Here is a 24326-nt window from a genome sequence, read left to right as displayed (position 1 = left end):
AACAGCAACAACTATATGAGTCTAATTTGCTATAAATCTAATTTAATACCATATGAGTAGAGTCTGACCCATCCAAAACCTTAATGATATACACACATATTTCATGTCTGAACAAAACTGAATTAGAACTATGGCTCTCCAATGGCAACAAGCCAGCCAGGTGCATGATGACCTCATTAATATGTGTGCACCTCATTCACTACTGTGGAAAATTGTGATGATACAAGTAAATATTCTAAGTGTGGTCAAAATCAGACCAGAAATACAGCCTACAGTGTGATAACAATATAGGCTCAGCCAATCACATGCAAGCTCACCTTATCATTTATGCATGGATATTGCTCAATACCAAACAAATCAGAAAATTCAAAATTAAATATATTCCACATCTGATTGATTTGGTTTTGGTTTTGAGGGTTTAATGCTATTTTTCAGCACATGATTGGTTATACATGGTAGCTAGTATTTGTTTTTGGTGATGGTAGAATGCAGAAAAAAAAACCCAGAACTACAAGAAGTTACTTGCAAGCTTTCTCACATACCCACACTGGCCAAGCCAAGACTTGAACCCATATGGATAGAGGTGATATGTCAGTGACCTATAAAGGCAATCCTCGTAGACAACTCAGCCATCTGGGGCCCCTCAAATTTTTATTAATACTAAATCAAAAATATGGCCCCCAGAGCAGCAACAAGGTCACTCATTCAGCCATAAGGTCACCTCATTAATGTGGATGGATCTCATACCTTACCAAACTCATCTGAGTTCTGTATGATACAAGCCAATTGTACAAACAGGATTTAAATCAGATAGGATATGCACTCCAAAGTGTTAATAACCAATTTAAATCAGATAGGATATGCACTCCAAAGTGTTAATAACCAATTTAAATCAGATAGGATATGCACTCCAAAGTGTTAATAACCAATTTAAATCAGATAGGATATGCACTCCAAAGTGTTAATAACCAATTGTTCATAGATGGATGCAGGGCTATGCCATATGCTACCATGGCCTTAAATGGAGGTGAGCTAAAACATATTTAATGACTCCATGATGTTTTTATCTTTAATATTGGTACAAATACATCACTGACTTCTTATTTTCAATATCATCATAATCATCCCTATAAATGACAACATTTAATGTGTGACTTAATAATTATTTATCTAATCTCTAACATATTGCAATGGGCAGGAAATCTAGCCTCTAATTTTTGTTTAAAACAGTTACAAATCAATTTCATTCATGGTAAAGCAGCATGAGTGGTAGTACTAACACTAGTGCCTCTAATTCGTAGATGGAGTTATGACATTACAGCTAGGTGGTGGGTGTTGTCAACATTGATAGACAATATTAATTTATTCATTACCACCTACTATTATTCAATACGAAATGACAATTGGAATGATGTTTGGGTGTATTTCATATTCCCATATAAATTGATAATAAATCTTTCATTTAACTCTTTCAGTTGATGCCACTGAAACACTTGTGTGTTCATTAGTACTTTCAATACTGGACTATCGTAACTCAATTCTGTCTGGTTCATCTCAATATCTGCTCCAGAAACTTCAAAAAGTTCAAAACACAGCTGCTCAGATCGTACTTTGAGTACCATGATCACAGCACACCTTACAGCTATCCATTCGATCCAGAATCAAACACAAAATTTGTTCTCTGTGCTACGTTTCACTGTTGGACTCTAGTCCAATACACCTATCCGATCTCACCCATGTGTACACACCAGCAAGATACTTACGCTCCTCTTCTGACAATCATATACTCATTATTCCAAGTATGAAAACAAAGTCATATGGACAGCATTCTTTTGCATACCAGGGCCCAGCAACATGGAATGAATTGCCCACTGAACTTAGACACAAAGACACAGTGATCACATTCAAGAGGGCTCTCAAAACTCACTTATTTCGACTGCAAGAACAAATTTAAAGACCTAATAATGTTTCCTACCTGAAATATTCTCAGCATGTTTTTTATTTTTTAATGTTTTTCTAATTTCATGGTGTTTGTTTTTGTAATAATATTATTATATGTTTTTATCTTATAGGTGTTGTCTAATGTTGTAAAGCGCTTAGAGCTTCTAAAGATTAGGCGCTATACAAAGTTATTATTACTATTATTATTATTTCACGATATTATTATGCCAGGAATGCATGTATAACTTTCCTAGGTATTAGCATCGTTTCCAATTTTGGCACATTTGGAATACTCCCATTGTTATCTCTCATAATAGTTATGGGTTGCTTACAACATCACTAATTTTTAAAGCTAAAACATTTATTCATACTGCAAATTTTGACCACTGAGGAATAAATCTGTTGTATGTACACTTAGCTAACACTCTGGGTTATACAGGTTTTCAATTACAATTTTTGACTTAGCTGTAGTTCTTTTGCTATCAGTGGCACAGTACATTTACCACTGCAAGCGTGTGCTCGATTTATTTTTCCCTGCAGTTACAACCCAGCGAAAGGCAGATTTTTCCCTGCCAAGCGCAGAATTCTGCAGAATTCCACAGGAGATACAACAGGCTTGTCAGCATCTCCTCTAGGATCTGTTTGGGTTTCCGAGGGTCATGTTACGAGTTCTGTACGTTTATTAAGAGTGTGGAAAAATCTTTTACTATTATTTTACTATGAATACCATATAAGGAAGTGTGCAAAGATAAGGTAACTCTTTTGTTTATTACTTTCTGTGAATTAGAATTCATAGTTATTTCACAATATCTACATAAATAGATGCAAAGAAAATAATGTTTCTTTTATAGAACATTTTGGATAGAGCTAAAACTAAGTTTTGAAATCTACATCTGTGTACAAAATACCTTTATGGATATTTATTCATTCATTGTCATGTTTTAAATCATTAACTTCAGCTTGCACATCTGCTTATCAGTTAAATAGTGTTCAGACAGTATTTTTATGACCCTGTGAGGTCAAGTCAAGGGTTTCTTGCAGACCTTGTTTGAATAATGATGTTTATTACAATTCAGTAGGAATAGGATATCAAATAATAATAATAAGTGCAGGTTTCAATATACAGCAAATGAGTGTTTCTCAAGGCTCTTTCATATAGTTATTTGTTATATTGTAAAACTGTTGAGTGTTTCTCAAGGCTTTGTACATATGCCATTAGTTATTTTTGTTATAGCCATTGAGTGTTTCTCAAGGCTCTGTTGAAATTAACATATATGAATTTAATGAAAGGTTAGCCAATGTTCCAAAAAGTCTATCACTAAACAATAAGTTTAATTTAACATCTGAACATTAAACTTTGACATTGATAAATGTTAATATCAACTTCTATCATAAAAACTGTTACTTAAATTACTTATGTTGTCCAAATGCATACAACCACGGTGTGGTGTAAAAATTAATGAGTTATTATTTGAAGTGATGTACCTGATGTTTGAATCTTAAACTTTTAATACCATACAAGTCTGTGACATAATAAATCACATGAAACTAAAATCTGAGTCTGCATTTCATCCCTATTCCCATTCTTATTGTAAGGATTCCCCACTTCATCACTAGTCCCATACTCATTGTAAGGATTCCCCACTTCATCACTAGTCCCATACTCATTGTAAGGATTCCCCACTTCATCACTAGTCCCATCCTCATTGTAAGGATTCCCCACTTCATCACTAGTCCCATACTCATTGTAAGGATTCCCCACTTCATCACTAGTCCCATTCTTATTGTAAGGATTCCCCCACTTCATCACTAGTCCCATCCGCATTGTAAGGATTCCCCACTTCATCACTAGTCCCATACTCATTGTAAGGATTCCCCACTTCATCACTAGTCCCATACTCATTGTAAGGATTCCCCACTTCATCACTAGTCCCATACTCATTGTAAGGATTCCCCACTTCATCACTAGTCCCATACTCATTGTAAGGATTCCCCACTTCATCACTAGTCCCATTCTTATTGTAAGGACTCCCCCACTTCATCACTAGTCCCATCCACATTGTAAGGATTCCCCACTTCATCACTAGTCCCATACTCATTGTAAGGATTCCCCACTTCATCACTAGTCCCATCCTCATTGTAAGGATTCCCCACTTCATCACTAGTCCCATTCTTATTGTAAGGATTCCCCACTTCATCACTAGTTACAGACACTTGAATTAAAGCAAGTTACAATTCATTTGTCAACTAAAGACACTTTAAGTAAAGCAAGTTACAATTCATTTGTCTACTTAAGACACAATTGCAATCAGAAGGATCTGAACTAATGCAAGTTACAATTCATTTGTCTACTAAAGACACTTGAATTAAAGCAAGTTACAATTCATTTGTCTACTAAAGACACTTGAATTAAAGCAAGTTACAATTCACTTGTCTACTAAAGACACAATTGCAATCAGAAGGATCAGATCAACATGACTTTAATTTCTCTAACTAGAAATGTGTTCATAAAGCACAGGTACTCCACAACAGTGTCTAAAATTGACATCAAAGGAGGATCAAACCAAGGTTATGCACCTGGTAGCTCTGAAAAAATAAATCCATTGAGTTTTTCTCTGATGTGTTATACAAAATCTTTGTATTCTACAGCAAAGACACATACCAGCCAGAATGATAGCAATTCAAATTAAGTGTATCATAAAATTATCAATGTGTAGTTTTTTTTCTCCAGAAGGCATTTTACCGAGTTTATAGCTCTGTGGCAGTGGTGTTATCCTAGTGAACCGAAGGCATCCCATTATGAGGAATATGAATCAAGTTATGACAGATGGACTGACAAAGATAAAACACTACAAGTGTCATGAACAAAGGTATGACAGACGAACTGACAAAAATAAAACACTAAAAATGTCACGAACCAAGTTATGACAGATGGACTGCCAAAGATAAAACACCACAAGTGTCATGAACAAAGGTATGACAGATGAACTGACAAAAATAAAACACTAAAAATGGAATGAACCAAGATATGACAGATTGACTGACAAAGACAAAACAGTACAAGTGTCATGAATCATGGCATGACAAATAGAATTACAAAAATAAAACACTACAAATGTCATGAAGCAAGGTATGACAGATGGACTGACAGATAAAACACTACAAGTATCATGAATCAATATATGACAGATGGACTGAAAGATGAAATACTACAAGTGTCATGAACCAATGTATGACAGATGGACTGACAGATAAAATACTACAAGTATCATGAACCAAGGTAAAACAGATGGACTGACAGATAGAACACTACAAGTGTCATGAACCAAGGTGTGACAGATGGACTGACAAAAATAAAACACTACCAATGTCATGAACCAAGGTATGACATATGGACGGACAAAACTAAAACACTACCAATGTCATGGACCAAGGTATGGCAGATGAACTGACAAAAATGAAACAATACCAATGTCATGGACCAAGGTATGACAGATGGACTGACAAGACAAAACACTTCCAATGTCAAGAATGCATATAAAGATGGACCAGCTCTTATACATACCACATCAGGGCCCTCTCCTAGTTCATCCATGCTAACTTTTCTCTTGATCACTCGTCCTGAAGATGTTGTGGAAACACAGGGTTCCTGCAAGTGAATGAGCTATTAGTCATGTATGATAGGAGCTTAACACAATTTTCAGTCATATGAAATGTTACCATTTATTTAAATACTTCAAGAAATTAATGCAAAAGAAACTAGTTCTGAGGAAAAGAAAATTAGAAACATTATTCAGTAGCAATATTGTTGTGTCTCTAAAGTTAAGTTATGAGTCTGACACTTACGGTACAATATTGTTACAATACTATGATGCTCATACTATTTCAAATCAATAACCATACGCCAATGTCAATGTTACAGCTCATGAAAATTCCCTTGATTTTGTCAGTGATATTGCTTGGAGACTTGCTAACAGACAAACATGTATCAACTGAAGTGTACTAATGCTGAAGACACAAGTGAGCTGATTATTGTGAACAGGTTATTGTGTATTAGTGCTCTATATTGGAGTTAATGAGACAAAGGCATGTGTCTGTGTGTGTGTGTTGTTACGTATATTTAATTGTTTGTTTGTTAGTTATATTTTAATGTTTTCTTATTACATGCTACTATAATGTGACATTGTATGTTGGACTTGGCCTTTGCCAAAGTTCATTTCTGCCTGACCCAAAGTGACTTTTTATAAAATGTTGTTCATTGTAAACAATAATAATAATAATAATAATAATGAGGACTTTGTATAGCGCCTAATCTTCAGAAGCTCTAAGCACTTTACAACATTAGACAACACCTATAAGATAAAAAACATATAATAATATTATTACAAAAACAAACACCATGAAATTAGAAAAACATTAAAAAATAAAAAACATGCTGAGAATATTTCAGGTAGGAAACATTATTAGGTCTTTAAGTTTGTTCTTGCAGTCAAAATAAGTGAGTTTTGAGAGTACTCTTGAATGGGATCACTGTGTCTTTGTGTCTAAGTTCAGTGGGCAATTCATTCCATGTTGCTGGGCCCTGGTATGCAAAAGAACACTGTCCATATGACTTTGTTTTGATAGTGGGAATAATGAATATACGATTGTCAGAAGAGGAGCGTAAGTATCTTGCTGGTGTGTACACATGGGTGAGGTCAGATAGGTATGCTGAACTAGAGTCCGACAGTGAAACGTAGCACAGAGAACAAATTTTGTGATTGATTCTGGATCGAATGGATAGCCAGTGTAAGGTACAGAGCAGCAGGGAGGTGTGCTCTGATCGTGGTACTCTAAGTATGATCCGAGCAGCTGTGTTTTGAACTTTTTGAAGTTTCTGGAGCAGATATTGAGATGAACCAGACAGAATTGAGTTACAATAGTCCAGTCTTGAAAGTACTAATGAACACACAAGTGTTTTAGTGGCATCAACTGAAAGATATTTGCGAATTAAGCTGATGTGTCTCAGCTCAAGATATGCTGCCTTGCATATGTTCATGACATGTTGGTGCAATGTGAGAGTACTGTCCAGAGTAACAACTAGGTTTCGTACTGATTGTGTGAATTTAATGTTGGCGTTGCTGGTATTTATTGTTTGAGGTAAAAGATGTGAATGAGAAAGTCTTTTTGTTGTGATCAGAATGGCCTCAGTTTTATCATCGTTCATCTGCAGCTTGTTACATGTCATCCATGATTTCATATCAGAAATGCACCTCTCTACACCTTGGAGGGTAACATCAACTTCAGCTGGGTGGCTAGATTTGTATATTTGGGTATCATCAGCATACAATTAGTGAGACACTGGATGATGATCTATGACACTTGAGAGCGAATGAGTGTACAGAATGAAGAGAACAGGTCCAAGAACAGACCCTGTGGAACACTACAACATAGATCAACTGGGCTGGAGTGTATTCCATTTGCAGATACAATTTGTGTCCTGTTGATCAAGTAGGACTTGAACCACAGTAAGGCTGTATCATGATTGCCAAATACATGCTGGACACGGTGAAGTAATATATCATTATCTATTGTGTCAAATGCTGCAGACAAATCAAGGAGGGTGAGGACTGTAATCTTTATGCGATCCAACGCAGAGAGAATGTCATTAACTACTTTTAGAAGAGCACTTTCAGTACTGTGCCAAGGGCGATATGCAGATTGTACATTGCTAAAAAGACTGTTTGAATTTAGATGAGATACAAGCTGGGATAGAACAACCTTTTCTAAGATTTTTTATATGAATGGGAGATTAGAAACTGGGCGGTAGTTCTTTAAATCGTTATGGTCTAGTGTTGGTTTCTTCAGCAGAGGCTTTACAGTGGCAGTTTTGAAAAATGATGGGAATTCCCCCGATGAGACGGAGGTATTAATAACACCAGTTAGTGAAGGCAATACTGGATCTAAGCACTCAAGCAGCAGTGATGTTGGAATTGGATCAAGTTCACATGACTTTGGTGCACTCTTCATCACTATTGTACATACGAAATCCATAGAGACAGGTTCAAATGCTGCTAATGGTTGCCGCTCAAATTCTGTATCCCAACTGTATGGTGACGGCGAGTCAATTGAAATTGTGGTGTCAAGCTTATCTCTAATGGTTTGTACTTTGTCACAAAGAAATTTGCAAACATATCTGGAAGGTTGACTGGAGAGAAGGTAGTTGGAAGTGGTGTTGATTTGTTCCTTGACATTAGCTTGTTAGTAATCTCGAAAAGCTCTATGCAACTGGAACTTTCCATGATCTTAGTAGTGTAGTGGGCTGATTTCGCTGCATGGACTATATTTGTGACATTCTTCTTAGCAACTTCATAGATTTACTTATGAATAGTGAATCTGATGGAAAGCCAAAGCCTCTCAGCTTTATGGTGGTCTCTTTTACCAGTGCGAAGCTGGTCCCTAACACTGCTATACCATGGAGAACACTTTTGAATTGATACTCTGCACTTGGTAGCTGGGGCATGTTTGTCAAGTAATGAGCACAGACAGTTATCAAGTTGTTCTGCGGTAGGAGGTAAGCAAGTTGTTAGGTGAGAGAACTAAATTATTCTCTATATGTATGGGTTTAAAATCAGTATTATTATTAACAAAAGAAGTAAATATGTTCATTTGGGTCACAGTTTTGGAATTTCCTATGTGAATTATACATAATCCAGGTTAATGTGTTATGTATATTTAATTATTTGTTTGCTAGTTGTAAAAAAAATATTGTATTTCCTTACATGCTGTTGTAATGTAACATTGTATAATAGACTTGACCTTGTCCAAAACTGATTTCATTTCTTCTTGACCTGACAGACTTTTTTATTTCATTTTGTGTAAACAACTAATACATAGATAAATTATTTTCTCTGTATATAGGCTTAATATCAGGAATCATTATTAACTGATGAGGTAAATATGTTCATTTGGGTCTAAATTTTGGAATTTCCTTAGTGTAATCCAGGTTATGGTTTAGATTTTGTAAAAATCAGGATCATTCTAGAAGGTTATTTTCCATTAGGTAATGGTTCTTTTTACAGAAAATGCTAATTGTGACCTGAGGTCAATTAGAGAACTATATAATCTTGTAATTGTGAGCACAGGGGATGATTACAAAGAAAATTAGGAGTCTAACCTGTAACAATATAACACAAAGGAAGACACGAGTCTGCATCCCTCAGTAGTTCCAACCCTGCTAGTTTATCCTAATTGCATCTGCTAATTTCCAACTTATGCCAGTCATAAACAAGAATAGTTCAATTTTCAAAACAGCTCAACACACTTTGTTCAGTTTATGACATATTAGAGAAAATGCAACAATTGTTTGCCGATTTTGACACCTGGACAAGAATTGGTCTGGCAGTGCCATTTGCATGAGGATAGTCTTGGATTTCACCTTTGACCGAAAGGTAAGATCAGAACAACCTTGAGTCCACAGTAAACATCGATAATGTACAATGTGATGCATTTTAATTTTGGTGGCAAAAACAAATACTGATTTTGGTAAATTTGAACATATTTTAACATTTTGATAATTAGTATTACCTATGATACTGACTTTATTTTACCATGGCACAATAACATTATCCATTTATTTCTTTGTTATCATCTGCTTGTATTTAGCATTGAACTACAGACTCTAGGTTGTTCTGATCTTACCTTTTGGTCAATGGTGAAATCCAAGACTATCCGAATGCAAACAGCACTGCCGGACCAATTCTTGGATATGAATTTCGCTAACATTTTTCAGAAAACATTTTTGGGGAAATTTTGTATCACTTTGTTTTGGAATTTTCTAAATCCCAGATATTATTTCACATTTTAGAAATCTTTAGTGAAATCAACAAGCTTTTTACAATGTCATCTAAAGAGGTGAACTTTATTTCAAATCCTAATCAGGAACGATTAACTCCTTGAAAAAGATAAATTGCTTCAGCTTGCCAGAAAATTTGATCTTTCTGAGGCAAAAGCTCCTTTAACAAAGCAAGAAATAAAAATTATTTTGGTTCAATATTTGGTGGAAAAGAATGTTTCTGATAAAAGTGATTTGGATTATTGATTAGTAAGTCTGTATCAGACTCTAACATAAGAGTAAATGAATTAAAATTAAAATACAAGATGGAGTTAGAGTTAAGAAATCTTGAGCTTCAAGAAAGAAAGATGCAGTTAGATAAAGAGAAAAGAGAGAGGAAAATGCAGTTGGAGAAAGAAGAGAGAGAGAGAAACAAATGCAAATGCAACTGGATAAAGAGGAAAGCGAGAGAAAAATGCAATTGGAGAAAAAGAAGAAAATGCAATTAGATAAAAGAGAGACATATAAATGCAGTTACAGAAAGAAAAAACAAACAAATGCAGTTACAAAAAGAAGAAAAACAAATGCAATTGGAGAAAGGAAAGAGAAACAAAAGCAAATGTTATTGGAGAAAGAGAAGAGAGACAAATGCAAAGAGAAAAGTTAGAAAGGAAATATCAATTTAGATCAAAAGAATTAGAGCTGGCAAGTGAAAAGCACATTCCCACTTTACATACAAATTCAAGTTTTGATGTTGTTAAGAATATTAGGTTAGTACCCCCTTTTAGAGAAAAAGAAGTAAATAAATATTTTCCTCAATTTGAAAAAATTGCTGAAAATTCGAAATGGCCAAGAGAGCATTGGACTCTATTATCACAAAGTGCACTTTCTGACAAAACTCGAAGAAACTGGACAAACTCATGCTGAATTTGCCAGAGAAAATGAGCAGTTATTTGATAAGTGGTGCTTAGCCAAGAAAGCAGATTAAGATTTTGAAAATCTCAGACAACTCATATTCAAGAATTGCATCCATAGTGACGTTAAGACTTATCTTGATGAGCATAAGGTTGAAACTTCAGAAAATGCTGCTCGTACTGCTGATGAGTATTCCTTAGCTCATAAAGTTTCTTTTGTAAGTAAGTCTTCCATAGAGCAGTCATCTGATAAAAAAAAGTATTTCAGCCTAATACGAGCCCTTCCAAATCTCAATCTGGTACAACTTTTAGAAATCAAGTTTCTCATAAGATTCATTCAGAAGTCCTTTTCTCTTCCTACGTGCACCCATTGCAAGAAGAAAGGACACATTATTTCTGATTGCTACAAATTGAAAAATAAGCAACAGAATCAAGACAGACCTATTCCAAATGCTCTTATTTCTAAGAGGTCACAGTCATGTATTGCAAGCAATACATTTGTTTGGCCAGATAAACCCCCATCTGATTTTATTATGGAGATTTATGAACCATTCATGTTGAAGGGTTCTATATCACTCATGGGTGATTCTGCCAATTCTATCCCTATTAAATTTCAAGGGACACAGGAGCTTCTCAAAGTCTTTTATTATGAGGTATTTTGCCTTTTTCTGAGAAGTCTTCTTGTAATGAGAGTGTTCTTATTCAGGAAGTAGAGTGGATTTGTTAATGTTCCTCTCCAATGTGTAAATTTGTCATCAGAATTAGTCTCAGGACCAATGACATCCAGAACAGTGTCTTCTTTACCCACTGAGGGCATTCATTTATTACTAGACAATGACCTAGCTGGAGACAAGGTTGTGGTTAATCCACTTGTAACTGACAAGCTTTGTTTGGATCAGAAAGTCAATCCTATGGAAAAAGAAATCTGTGACTTATACCCAGCTTGTGCAGTTACTAGAGCTATGGCAAAGAAAGCTCTTGAGAACGATGTTGATGAGGAAAGTATTCCTTAAGCTGATACATGTATTGGTCAGGCTTTCGATGACGTCACTTTCACTCCTTGTTTAGATCAACCAAAGGGTATTGATCACAGTGATGCTCTTTTAACTATTCATTCTCTCTGCTCTAATCAGGGTGACAAACAACAATCACTTGTTGTTGAACAGGAAAAAGATCCTGAGATTGTTTCAAAGGGCCATTAGTGAAACTGAAGTCACAGAAGTACCTCTTTGTTATTTAGTTAAAAAAGGGATTCTTATGAGAAAATAGAGACCACATGAGGTACCTGCTGGTGACAAGTGGTCAATGAACTATCAAATTGTAGTTCCAAAATCGTACAGACAGGAAATTCTTAGTCTGGCCCAAGAAACGCATTTGTCTGGTCATTTAGGGATTAATAAGACTTATCAGAAGATCTTGAATCACTTCTACTGGCCAAAAATTAAAAGTGATGTCTGTAAATACTGCAGATCTTGTCATACTTGTCAATTAGTAGGAAAACCCAATCAGAAAATACAGAAGGCTCATCTGCAACCTATTCATGCATTTGACAAACCATTTAACAGAATAATTGTAGATTGTGTCAGTTCCTTACCTATGACCAAGTCAGGTAACCAATACTTGTTGACCATAATGTGTGCGCCAACAAGATTCCCAGAGGCAATTGTTTGAGGAAAATTAAAACTAAAACAATTATAGTAAAAGCTTTGATAAAGTTCTTTTACTCAATGTGGCCTTCCCAAATCTGTCCAATCCAATCAAGGGACTAATTTTATGTCTGAAATTTTCCAGCAAGCCAAGCTTAAATGGTGAGAATTTAACAGTCTGGTGATGGAGTTCTGTATCTCTTACTGGGGGCCCTGAGTGGCAGAGTGGTCTAAAGCGCTCTCTGTTATGGATCACTGCCATCTCACCTCTGTCTGCGTGGGTTCAAGTCTCAGATTAGGCCAATGTGGGTATGTGAGAAAGCTTGCCAGTAGCTTCTCGTGGGTCAGTGGTTCTTTCCGGGATTTAACCAGGTTCTTCCTCCACCATTAATACTGGCCGCCATGTATAGCCTATCATATGCTGAAAAATGGCGTTAAACCCCACAACAACAACAACAATCTCTTGCTGATTTTTCAAAATTTTCTTCAGATCAGCTATTATGGCCCTTACAAAGTTAAGAAGAAATTTAGTGAGTTAAATTATAATAACAGTACTCCTGGAATGTAAATGAATCAAGGAGTACCAGTATGTTGATAGAGATAGAAAGTTAATCATGCAATTAATTTAGTTGTACCTGTCTCACGCACTGAGGATTTAAGTGAAGGAATGCAATCAGACTGTACTGACTTTAGAGTAACAAATCTTTTCGAAATTCAAAAATTATGATATTCTGGACCAGAAACTTTGAAATCTGCAGCAACAAGAAAAGAATGAACTATGAGTACTTTTTTACAGATGTTCCAACAAGAACAAATAAAATCTATCATGTCAGTGAAATTGCAAATTCCACACCTGTGACACAACACCCACACAGGATGAACCCTATCAAACAGGAATGTTTGAAACAAGATTTTCAGTATTTGCTGGAGAATAATTTCATACAGCCAAGTAAAAGTGACTGGAGTTCACCATGTATACTTGTATACTTCGCCTTTGAAAGTTGTTATATGATATGGGTGAGAATAAATGAATGAGATTTCAGCAAAGTTCTTAACGTAAGTACAGTTCTTACATCAGTTTGTTATGAAATTCATTTTTCATGGGAAAAAAATATTTTAAACATTCAATTACTGAGAAACGGATATATGATACCATTTAAAAATTTCAAAGATATTACAAATACTGATGCACTTTGCTTCTTTCAAGGGAATTAGTTTACTTACTACATTTGAAAATGCAATTATTGATAACAGCTGCAGAAAATACATGTATAAAACAGTTATTGAGATCTCCAATCTGGGTGCAGGTCACATTCTGGATTGTTTCACTTGAGTTGTCACCAAGAGGGGGTAATTTATTAACCTTGTTGACTGAAGCAACAAACATATTCAATGTAGACATGCAGAAATTTGTCTTGCTGGAAAACACAATATATGACTGATTTTTCTCTGTTCAGTCAAGTAAAAATGTTTATCATAGTAGATAAGTGAAGCAGCATTTTTATCACCAGTTACTTGCTGCATTTTATGGGTCTGCTTTACAAAGCATACACACTGTTGTTTTCTTCACAGTGATTTTTTGTGACTGGCAGTACTGACTTTTTCTGAAGCACTCTTACTTAGTTGCCTGAGTAGTTTTCCTTTTTTGTTTCCTTTTCTTTTAACAACTGTCATTGAATAATACCAGTCTTGCATGTAAGGATTCAACTTCTCTTTATTAAAAGGCGTTAGAAAGAAACAAGATTCATTTTTTTTATTTTGATTGGTAAATGTTGACCAGTACACCATTTGAGCAAATAACCTAGGCCTTTGCTTCTTTGAAATCATCTTTGTGCCAACCATACTGGGTCATAGAATTATGTATGTGAGACTGAGGGTATTTTTTTCCTGAAGCAGTCTTACACAGTGTTATGTCGCCAAAAATATATAAATATTCTGGCATCACTTCAACTTCTAATTCAAAGACCTTGCTAAAGTTGCTGATTCAGCAGTAATAAAGTGTAAACTGCATGGCTCATGGACTCAACATGCCCAACTCTTACAAAGCAATCAATTTATCTTCATCTTAAAGGTGTAAGAGGTTTTGATGCATGACTTTTGCTCCCTCTGACCCTTTTTTCTGTACGACTATTTTTTTATCAGGAAATGCCTAAATCATTTTATGGAATTTTCTGTCCCTAAGAGATATTTCATAGCCCATGTCTTTGAGAAAACTTTCTACTCTGTGACTTAAAAAAGTTCAGAATCATAAGTTTTTTTCTAATAGTGACAAACATTTCATTTAACTGAACAGGGATCAAGTTTTCTATTGATCTGGTTTTCTTTTAAATTTCAAAACCACCTTTGGACATTTTTCATATCTTTTTCTTTTTCTGTTTTCCAACAAGACCATTGACATGAATTTCCATGTCAGAAATATCACTGTCTGAGGTCTAATTTATAACACTGTTGACGTAGCTGATCAAATTCACATGGCCAGGATATGGCTCATTCTGGGAAATAACTTGGTTTTTTCTTCTTCAGTGTCTAATAAAGTGATCAAAAAAGCCTTTACACTCTCTTCAAATGTTAAATTCATAGTCCATCAAATCATCTGCATTGTTAGCCAACAATATAACAACACCTGCATTTAATGTGGCCACCATTTTTAAGCATCTACATATGCAGTGCCTAAATGATGTCAAACAAGTTTGATTACATATAAAAAATTAATGGTTTCTTACACATGACATCAGATAAGAAGAAAATGTACAAAATCATCCCATGTAATGTATATGTATCAGAAATTATGGTATATAATAATAACATTGCTGTCTTGGTATCATCAAATTGAATAATAAAATCATGCAAGTACAACTTCATGTCTATGTTTATAGGCATTACTTTATCAGAACTTTTACTCAATAAGCAAAATCTAATATAATTCTTATTATTAAAGTCTTTATGATTCAAAACTTCGTTGAATGTCTTCGATTTTTCAGCTTCCAACATTTTCAGAAGCCTTTGGTTTTGTAATACTATTTGGACTTGTTAGCAAAATATTGAGTGTTCAATTAAAATTCCAACCGCATTTAGCTAACATTCAATCAGATGAAAAAGAGGCACTATGTTTCAGTGTCAAATTCTCTATTTAAATGCAGCACTTTTATAAATCTCTATGTCAGTTTTATTTTAAAGCAAAAATTGCAAGAAATAAAACCAGATATTATCTATGTGAAGTGCACAGAACTCTAAGACAGGTAGCTGAATTGTTCATTCATCATTGCACAGTATATACATGCAGATCTCTGAAAGAGGTAGTGAAATTGTTCATGCATCCTTTTCATCTGATTGAATGTTACAGTTAGTTAAGTGCAAATATTTTGCAAGTCCAAATGTATGAAGTTCCTACTGAATTCCAGTGGTATCAAAATAAGTTTTGATACTGAATGTACTGATATGCCTGTAGTCTTGAACATGGTAATGTGACAATGGCCTGAAGTGAGATGATGTGCCAACAGTCTTTTGATATATCACAGTAATATAATCCAAAACTGTTCTTGTCTGAATTCACAATATTTCCAAACTAATGTTTTAGTCTAAGATGTTAAATGCAAGAATGAATACATTTTTAGATAAACAAGATTATAAGACCGGTACTGGAGTTGTTCATGCATCATTGCACAGCAAGTACACATAAGAGAGAAAGAGTAACATAGTCAAAATGGGTCCCACACTGAAATTTAAGAAAAAGTCATAACTTGGTCCATAATGAACCAGACTCTACCCAAACAAGGCAGTCATATTGCTACAATGTCTACAGTGTGGCAGTTTATAGTGATGTCTAGCACTGAATAATCATGCTACAGACACAAAGTATGATATCCCACCCAGTCACATTATACTGACACCAGTCTGACCAGTCCTAACACTAACATCTTAATGCTGAGCACCTAGTGAGGCAGCTGTTAGTACATTTTTATAAGTCACTGGTATGACTTGGCCAGGGTTCAAACCAGTCACCTGAGAGGCTGCTAATGCCAGAAGTGTCAATAAGTCCCTCACATCGATCTCTCTAAAGTGTGGAATTATGGGTAGCAGTTTTTGGTTGATGTCAGGTCATCATATCTTCTTCATATATGACTTCCTAAGCAGACAATCTTTTGTGTCCCCAACTTTTCCTGAGTAATCATTTATCTTACATCTGAACATGAACCATGGTTGCAATTGGCACTGCACACTCTGGAAATATCCTACATGGCATATAAATGGAATAATTTGATAAAAACTTCAAGCAATAATTGAAAATTGGAACCCATTGATAGTTTCTGCATGAACCATACCAAATATTCAAAATACAAATACCATGCTTATCTAAATCAAATGAGATCATGGACACCAAGATATTAACCTAATGATTAGATCAATAGTTATTTTTAATAAAAAATGAAATTTGTGCAATGGATCCAACAAAATGCAGTAATTGCAGATAATTTGCATAATCTATCTCCTGTTAGGTTTTTAGAAGCAGCATCACTCTTATTTGTTTTTGTGATAATACTGGAATCCCATGACCTATTTGCATTTTGCATCAAAATATGTTGATTCCTACACTATGCTGGTTTCCAGGATCTGCTCAATAGCAGAGATTTCAAACTGATGGAAAAAGGGCAGTAACTCTATCAAAACTGAACCTGAAAAAGAAATATCTACATGTAACTGAAGTGGTACGGTTATGACTCAAAATCATCTGGACTGGCAAAATCAATCTAGCATGGCACAGTGCAAGGGTACAGAAGAAGAGACGGCCAGAAAAAGAGGTGGAAAGACAAAATTAAAGAGTGGACAGGCATGGGGTTTGGAGATTCACAAAGGCCAGTAGCGAATAGGGAAAAATGGAGAGAATTGGTTGTTAAGTCATCTGAGGTGTCCCAACAACCTCTTGGGTTATGGGATTGATGATGATGATGATGACAATAGGAAACTGACCTATCAAATGGCATTCAACTATGTGCATGGATGGGCAGATGGAATGACAGACAAACATAAAAGGTGTCAACTCTAGGGCTCCCAGATATCATTCTTAACACTAAACAAGACTGAGTCTTACTTCTTTTCTTCTCTTTGATTCTACAGGAATGGTAATTGATGTCTCAATACAAGATACACCTGAGTTGCATGTGGTGATCTTCAACACACTGAAAAATTCAAAATAATTTTAATACATTGGTTCTTTAACATTAAACATTAATTTTCATGTGTCATGACTTGATTGTGAAGATGACAGCACTTGCTCATCTACTATAATTATGATTTCTATAATACAATTATTGTTGGATTATTTGACTCAGAAAAATATAACATCTAATGTAAATGAAAAAAGTGAACAACTATCTCAATGCCTTTTACTTAAATACTGTTTCTAAAATCATAAACTGTTAATCACAAATCATTAACGTACCCTGCCTTAACACAACAACTATTGCCATAACCTCTATTTAAATACTGTATCTAAAGTCATAAACAATAAATCACAAATCAAAGACATACCCTGCCAGAACACCACACAAAGACATACCCTGCCAGAACACCACACAAAGACATACTCTGCGAGAACACCACACAAAGACATACCCTGCCAGAACACCACACAAAGACATACCCTGCCAGAACACCACACAACCAAAGACATACCCTGCCAGAACACCACACAAATAAAAGACATACCCTGCCAGAACACCACACAAAGACATACCCTGCAAGAACACCACACAACCAAAGACATACCCTGCCAGAACACCACACATAGACATACCCTGCCAGAACACCACACAGAGACATACCCTGCCAGAACACCACACAAAGACATACCCTGCCAGAACACCACACAACCAAAGACATACCCTGCCAGAACACCACACAAAGACATACCCTGCCAGAACACCACACAACCAAAGACATACCCTGCCAGAACACCACACAACCAACAACATACCCTGCCAGAACACCACACAAAGACATACCCTGCCAGAACACCACACAAAGACATACCCTGCCAGAACACCACACAAAGACATACTCTGCCAGAACACCACACAACCAAAGACATACCCTGCCAGAACACCACACAAAGACATACCCTGCCAGAACACCACACAACCAAAGACATACCCTGCCAGAACACCACACAACCAAAGACATACCCTGCCAGAACACCACACAAAGACATACCCTGCCAGAACACCACACAACCAAAGACATACCCTGCCAGAACACCACACAATCAAAGACATACCCTGCCAGAACACTACATGACACAAAAAAACATAATTTTTGTCTCCCAAAATCTCCATTGTGATCATGTTTACAAAAACACTGCTTCAAATAAATCTCATGAGATTTGTCCTGATATGTATGTATGTATGTATGTATGTATGTATGTATGTATGTATGTGTGTGTGTGTGTGTGTGTGTATGTATGTATGTATGTATGTATGTATGTATTTATGTAATATGTTGCTTGTAAACAGTAAAGTCATGCTTAATACTCATGGAAAACTATCACCATGGGGCAGTTTATACAGTTAATTTTCATAGTGGTAATTAAGACGTAAAGACAATCCGAGATAAACAACCTCCATTCTACATATTATTTAACTGAGGTGCTGTGAGACGGCCTATTAGAATAGTCTAAAGAGATAAAGTACATGATGTGGAACAACCTAATTCAATAAGTTTGGTACCAACTGTTTTTTGTTTATCAGTGTATAGTTCAAAAGAAATCATATTTTATTTTATTTAAATCTGAATTTCCAGTCATTTTATATAGGTTTAAGTGAGTAGATAACTTATTTTTAATTGGATGACTTCACTTTGTGGGTCACATGATACACTTTTTGAGTCTCAAAACTCCCTCAAACACTAGATGATCAGCAGGTCTATAGTGAGTATAAACTTTTAGGATGAAAGGATCATATGCATGTTAGAAACACTAGTAGGTATTACCAGGTTTTCATGTAACCACAATGTTACACTGACAAGTTAGATAAAGTATTATGAAATACAGCAAATAATGTTTTGCTAACAATTTTACCTTTGCATCCATCTTAGTGGTAATTCATGTTTGTTTGCATTTTCATAGTTCCTTGTGTTGAAATAAAAAGACTACTTTTCATTTTGTTTTATTTTATATTGCACAGCATGCAAACTCCCACCACTCTGTGATTACTATCAAAAAGTTTACATTTGTAATTTTGCAGATCTTTAAATGTTAGGTCATCAATATATCAACATTAAGGATCTGCTGAAATTTTGCAATTTATAGTAACAAAATGTTACAAAAGAAAAAAAAAATTTTTTTTGAAGTGTTAGCATTTGCACAAGATAAGTTACCATTTATTGGTAATGTGGGCATGTGAGAAAGCTTGCCAGTAGCTTCTTGTGGGTCGGTGGTTCTTTCGGGTTTTCCCGGGTTCTTCCTCCACCAATAATACTAGCCGCCATGTATAGCCTATCGTGTGCTGAAAAATGGCGTTAAACCCCACAACAACAACAACCATTTATTGGTACTCCTATTATTTGCTAATGTCTACCCTACTTGAACAAAATTATCATTAGAATAAGATCCTTGTACAGTTCTGGGTAAAGTCAGGTTAAAGTACAGAATGGTCACTGAAGTATTTAAATGGGCTACAGTTTCTTACTGCCATACACCATTTACTTCAACCCTATTATTAAAACTGATGAAATAGAGGATATTTGCTTGAAATGAGTGAACAACAGATATATTCATAGCATGGTTGAAAAACTCAGTATTTCAGGAGTGGCCAAGCCAAGAGTGAAAATAAGTTTTTCACCCAAGAGATGAAATATATGTTATTCACTTTGCAAGCAGATTTCCTCCTTTATTTTAAGCTCAAATATATTAGCTAGCAATATGTATAACAGACTGACATAGCAGATTTCTTATAGTATCCCACATGATAATGTCAGGGGTTTACCATTTATGTTCTGGTGTGTTTTGTGTGTGCGTGTGATTTGGATTTTTAACTTAGCTTTAACAATTTTTTTAGTCATATTTGTACGATGACTGCAGTGTGGCAGTTTATAGTAATGTCTAGCACTTGGGCATCATGTGGCAGACATGTAGCATGATATCCCACCCAGTCACATTATTCTGACACCAGACCGACCAGTCCTAACACTAACCTCTTAATGCTGAGTGCCTAGCAAAGCAGCTGTTAGCACCATTTTTAGAAGTCTTTGGTATGACTCGACTGGGGTTCAAACGCACAACCTCCTGCATCAAAGGCAGATGCTCTAACCACTAGCTGTGTTTTGTCTACATTCATACAATGAATACAGTAGTAACATAATTCTCTTCCCATTTCAAGATAATACACATTGTGGGATTTGAATTTGCTTCATCTGCATCCAAGGTGGCCATACTTACCACCAGACCTGTTAAGCATCTAGTGTAGCTCAGATTTCTTGGTCATAATGTTTATCAATGTCTACTGATGGACGGTGAAAAAATATTCACACCATTTCACACCATTGGATTGTCAACATTATTTCTCTTGGAAAATCCAGTAGTTCATGGTCTAGCACAAAACTGAATATTGCTAAAGTGTACCACAAACAGCACATTATATGCCTGACACATTTTATAGTCATCTATGTAGGCAACAGTAGATTCCTGACCAATGGCTTTCAGTCACCTTGATGACTGGTCAAGGTATGCAGTTCATTACTTGCTTTTCAATAGCGCTTTAAACACATAATTTGCTATATTATGCCAAGGCAATGGGTCCTAAGAGCCCTTCCCAAGAACACACCTTGTCAGTTGACCCAGACTGGCCTGAGCAGGTATCAAACACACTACTCCTGGATTATATATCATATCACCTGATTTGAGTGGGTCCTATATGCAGGATCCTCCCTGATTCATCATTGTGGAAAACAGCTCTGTCTGGCTCTGGACTCAGGCAGTTCATATCCAACTCACCATTCTCAGCCTATCAGAAACAAGCAGAAGTGTGTTCATATAACTTGGATTCCCTGCCAATAATGGTGATACTGAAGCATTAACTGACATTCCATTTAATATGCAAAGTTCAAAGTCAAACAGTATTCATAAATTTAACTTAAAAATGTTGAAAATAAAACCAGACTTTAGTCTTCTTATCATCAAGCCCCAAACAAAATTTGCTTTCAATCTGTGAAATCCTTCAAAAGTTATTAAGCGTAAACAGAAATCAACTAGTGATGGTTATGATGGGAGAGAACAGGACAGACATGGTGTAATGTGCCCTCTCCATGACAGTGGAATAATACAAAAATGGAAATTTGTGAATCTAACTGTTGGAATTTAAAAGTTGCTATAGTAAAATCCACATGACACTTTCAAAACTGTTTACATGAATAACAATGTCACTTTTATGACATGGCATTAAGCAGACATGTTTATTTTATATGATTTTGTGTAACTGTCCAACCATACTAGAAATGAGAATAATTTCATTTTTAAAAGTGAAATATCATTTAATGTCTTCTACCATTATTCTTTGCTTAATTTATTGCACTATTTACCTACACCTAAAATGAGTTGAACTTAAACAAAATGTTTTTTTAATGTAGCGGTGTGATACAGATTGACTGGCTTACCAAGGTTTTCTTCAAAGATAACTTTTAAATTTTGGATGCCAAATTTGCTAATACCATGTAAAAAGAAGTTCCTAATAATGATTTTCTTATTCTGCAGCTTCAGGTAAAATATACTGTGTGTAGTTAAGGATGTTAGCTGTTGATTGATTCCTGTTAGTTCCATGATATAAAAAGCACATTACATTACAATCATACATCTAAATATAGTGGAATAGTTCTGTCCACAGCTTGCACTATCTTTCCTATATAAAATAATAGGAATATAGATCTTCAACCAAAATGTAAATACTCTTTATGAAATTATTTTAATGCAACATGGCATCAATACTCTGAAATTTCCACAATAACCATCCTTATATGACAGATTTTTGTTTCAATACAGCTTAGCTTCATTCATCTGATCCAGGGTCAAACTGATTCAGGGGAAGTAACTGCCCTTGTCATGAAACTTCACAAACTGGCATTCATTTTAAACAATTTCTCAAATAAACCCTTCCATATTCTTCCCCAAATGGTGAAATCTGCATAGTTTTTAAAATGGTAAGAAAAACTTAACTCCAGTGCAAATTCTGTTCCCTTTCTTGCCTTCCATCATGTACTGAGTTAGGCAACTGCAAACCATGCAAATGGAAATATCTGGGACATGAGCTAAACAAAACCCAAGCTTTGTCAACAAACCCACTGTGCCATCAAAGAAAACTTTCTGAGGCTGAAAACTTTATATGCAGTAAAGAGTATTTCCATATTTCCAATGAAATCATAGTGGGAAGAAATACTTTGTCTTCAATGAGTATTGGTCACACGTTTTCAGGAACTTGCCAATTTTCAATGTTACTATCTAATGCTATTAATGAAGTTAGGCAAGAGTTTTTTTCAGATTCAGAATAGAAAGATTTTTAAAATAATCATATCGCACATAATATTTTTGGTGTCTTTTGGTAGTATTTAACTTTGCTGGGCTAGTATAATACCAGTCATTTAAGAACTTATTCTGTCATTATAAAATCTGATCTATAACTTATTTTCCCATTCTTCACCCTACATTGAGATATGGGAGCAGTGGCCAAACTTACCAATTTGTCATTCTCCAGGGAATGTACTTCAAAGTATCCAAGAGTTCCCTGAGGAGTAATGATATAATGCCATGGGAATCCCCCAATGTGGACATTGTGGTCTGAACATCGCACTTGAAAAAGTACAGGGGGCGTCTCTGAAACAAAAGTAAAACATAATGACACTGAAAATGACAGCAAGCAAATTTAAGTAAGTCTCTGAGAATACTTACCCAATCACATTATCATTATGGATATAAGCATGATATCTCACTAATCCATCCCTATTAAAAGACCTCTTGCCCATTACCTCGACTTGCCACTGCCAGGTGTCACCAGTTTTTAAACTGAACAATATACTATCAAGGATGCTTGCATGGTGGGGTGGATGGGAGGGTTTTTAAGAAATGTAACTGTGTAAGCATTCTTGGAGAAAAATAATTTACTTAAAAATTTGCTTTCTCCTTCAAGTAAGTTCCCTAATTACATAACATCAGGAGAATAGGTAATAGGAGGAGGGAAGGCTGAGCATCCAACCTCTACCTCAAATATCCTTCCAGGGAATGATGGCTGGATTACCCATACTAATGATTACACATTTTCATAATTACATAAGCAACATAGTTTAGGGTCACTTGATCTGTGACCCTTACACATGGCTAAGAATTTATTACTTAAATCTTCTAACCTATAAAATTTCACTAGCGAATCCAGCAAAGCTGATAGGATGTGTTAATTATTTTAATTTGGTTTAGTAGTCATCTGGGCTGCTGCCACTAGACCTATCAGATTCAAGATCTGCCTCTGCTAAGTTAAATCTCTGAGATAAAAACTCAAAAAGACTGACTCAGCATACAAGCCAAAACATTCTTTTATATCTCAGATCGAAACATTATGTTTGAACACAAGGCTTGAAGAGATCGCTCTAATCCCATGAGTGGTAATCTTCATGAAGTGACTCTGATGTTGTGAGACCACTGAGTATGCCAAGTATATATAACCCATTTCAGCCATGAAGCAAGGGCTCGAGGGGTGATATCCTGTTTCCTGGCTTTCACTGGAAGAAAGAGGCATTTGCACATATCATGACTTGTTTCTGTGTGTTTCAAGTAGTGCTTGAGTGCATGAACAGGATCTTGCATGGTCGCTGCTCTTGACCCATCTATGGAAGACAGCAAACAAATGACGAATCTTTGATTGCCAACAGAGAGTAACCTTTTTTCGGCTACAAAGCCTGGTTGTGTCAAGAGGACTACCGAACCATCCTATTTGAACTAAAGATAGTTCGGGTTGACAGAAAGGGCATGTAACAATC

The 24326-nt window shown here is 35.6% G+C and overlaps 1 protein-coding gene across 2 annotated transcripts in view; it reads right to left on the bottom strand.

Moving 5' to 3' along the window:
* Nucleotides 1-24326, bottom strand: part of LOC149781386 (DDB1- and CUL4-associated factor 17-like) — a 78147-nt gene that overhangs the window by 11399 nt on the left and 42422 nt on the right. For both annotated transcript variants that reach the window (XM_089935481.1, XM_089935482.1), the window contains 4 exons: nt 23033-23169; nt 21201-21310; nt 17404-17491; nt 5507-5590 (listed from right to left, as the gene is read on the bottom strand). In XM_089935481.1, coding sequence (XP_089791607.1) covers nt 5507-5590; nt 17404-17491; nt 21201-21310; nt 23033-23169 — 419 coding nt within the window. The remainder of the gene's footprint in view (nt 1-5506; nt 5591-17403; nt 17492-21200; nt 21311-23032; nt 23170-24326) is intronic.

The sequence above is a fragment of the Sinohyriopsis cumingii genome, chromosome 15 (genome assembly GCF_028554795.1).
Source record: "Sinohyriopsis cumingii isolate HCF-2022 chromosome 15, ASM2855479v2, whole genome shotgun sequence".
NCBI classification, from domain to species: Eukaryota; Metazoa; Mollusca; class Bivalvia; order Unionida; family Unionidae; genus Sinohyriopsis; species Sinohyriopsis cumingii.
This window is presented reverse-complemented; position numbering and strand designations above follow the sequence as displayed.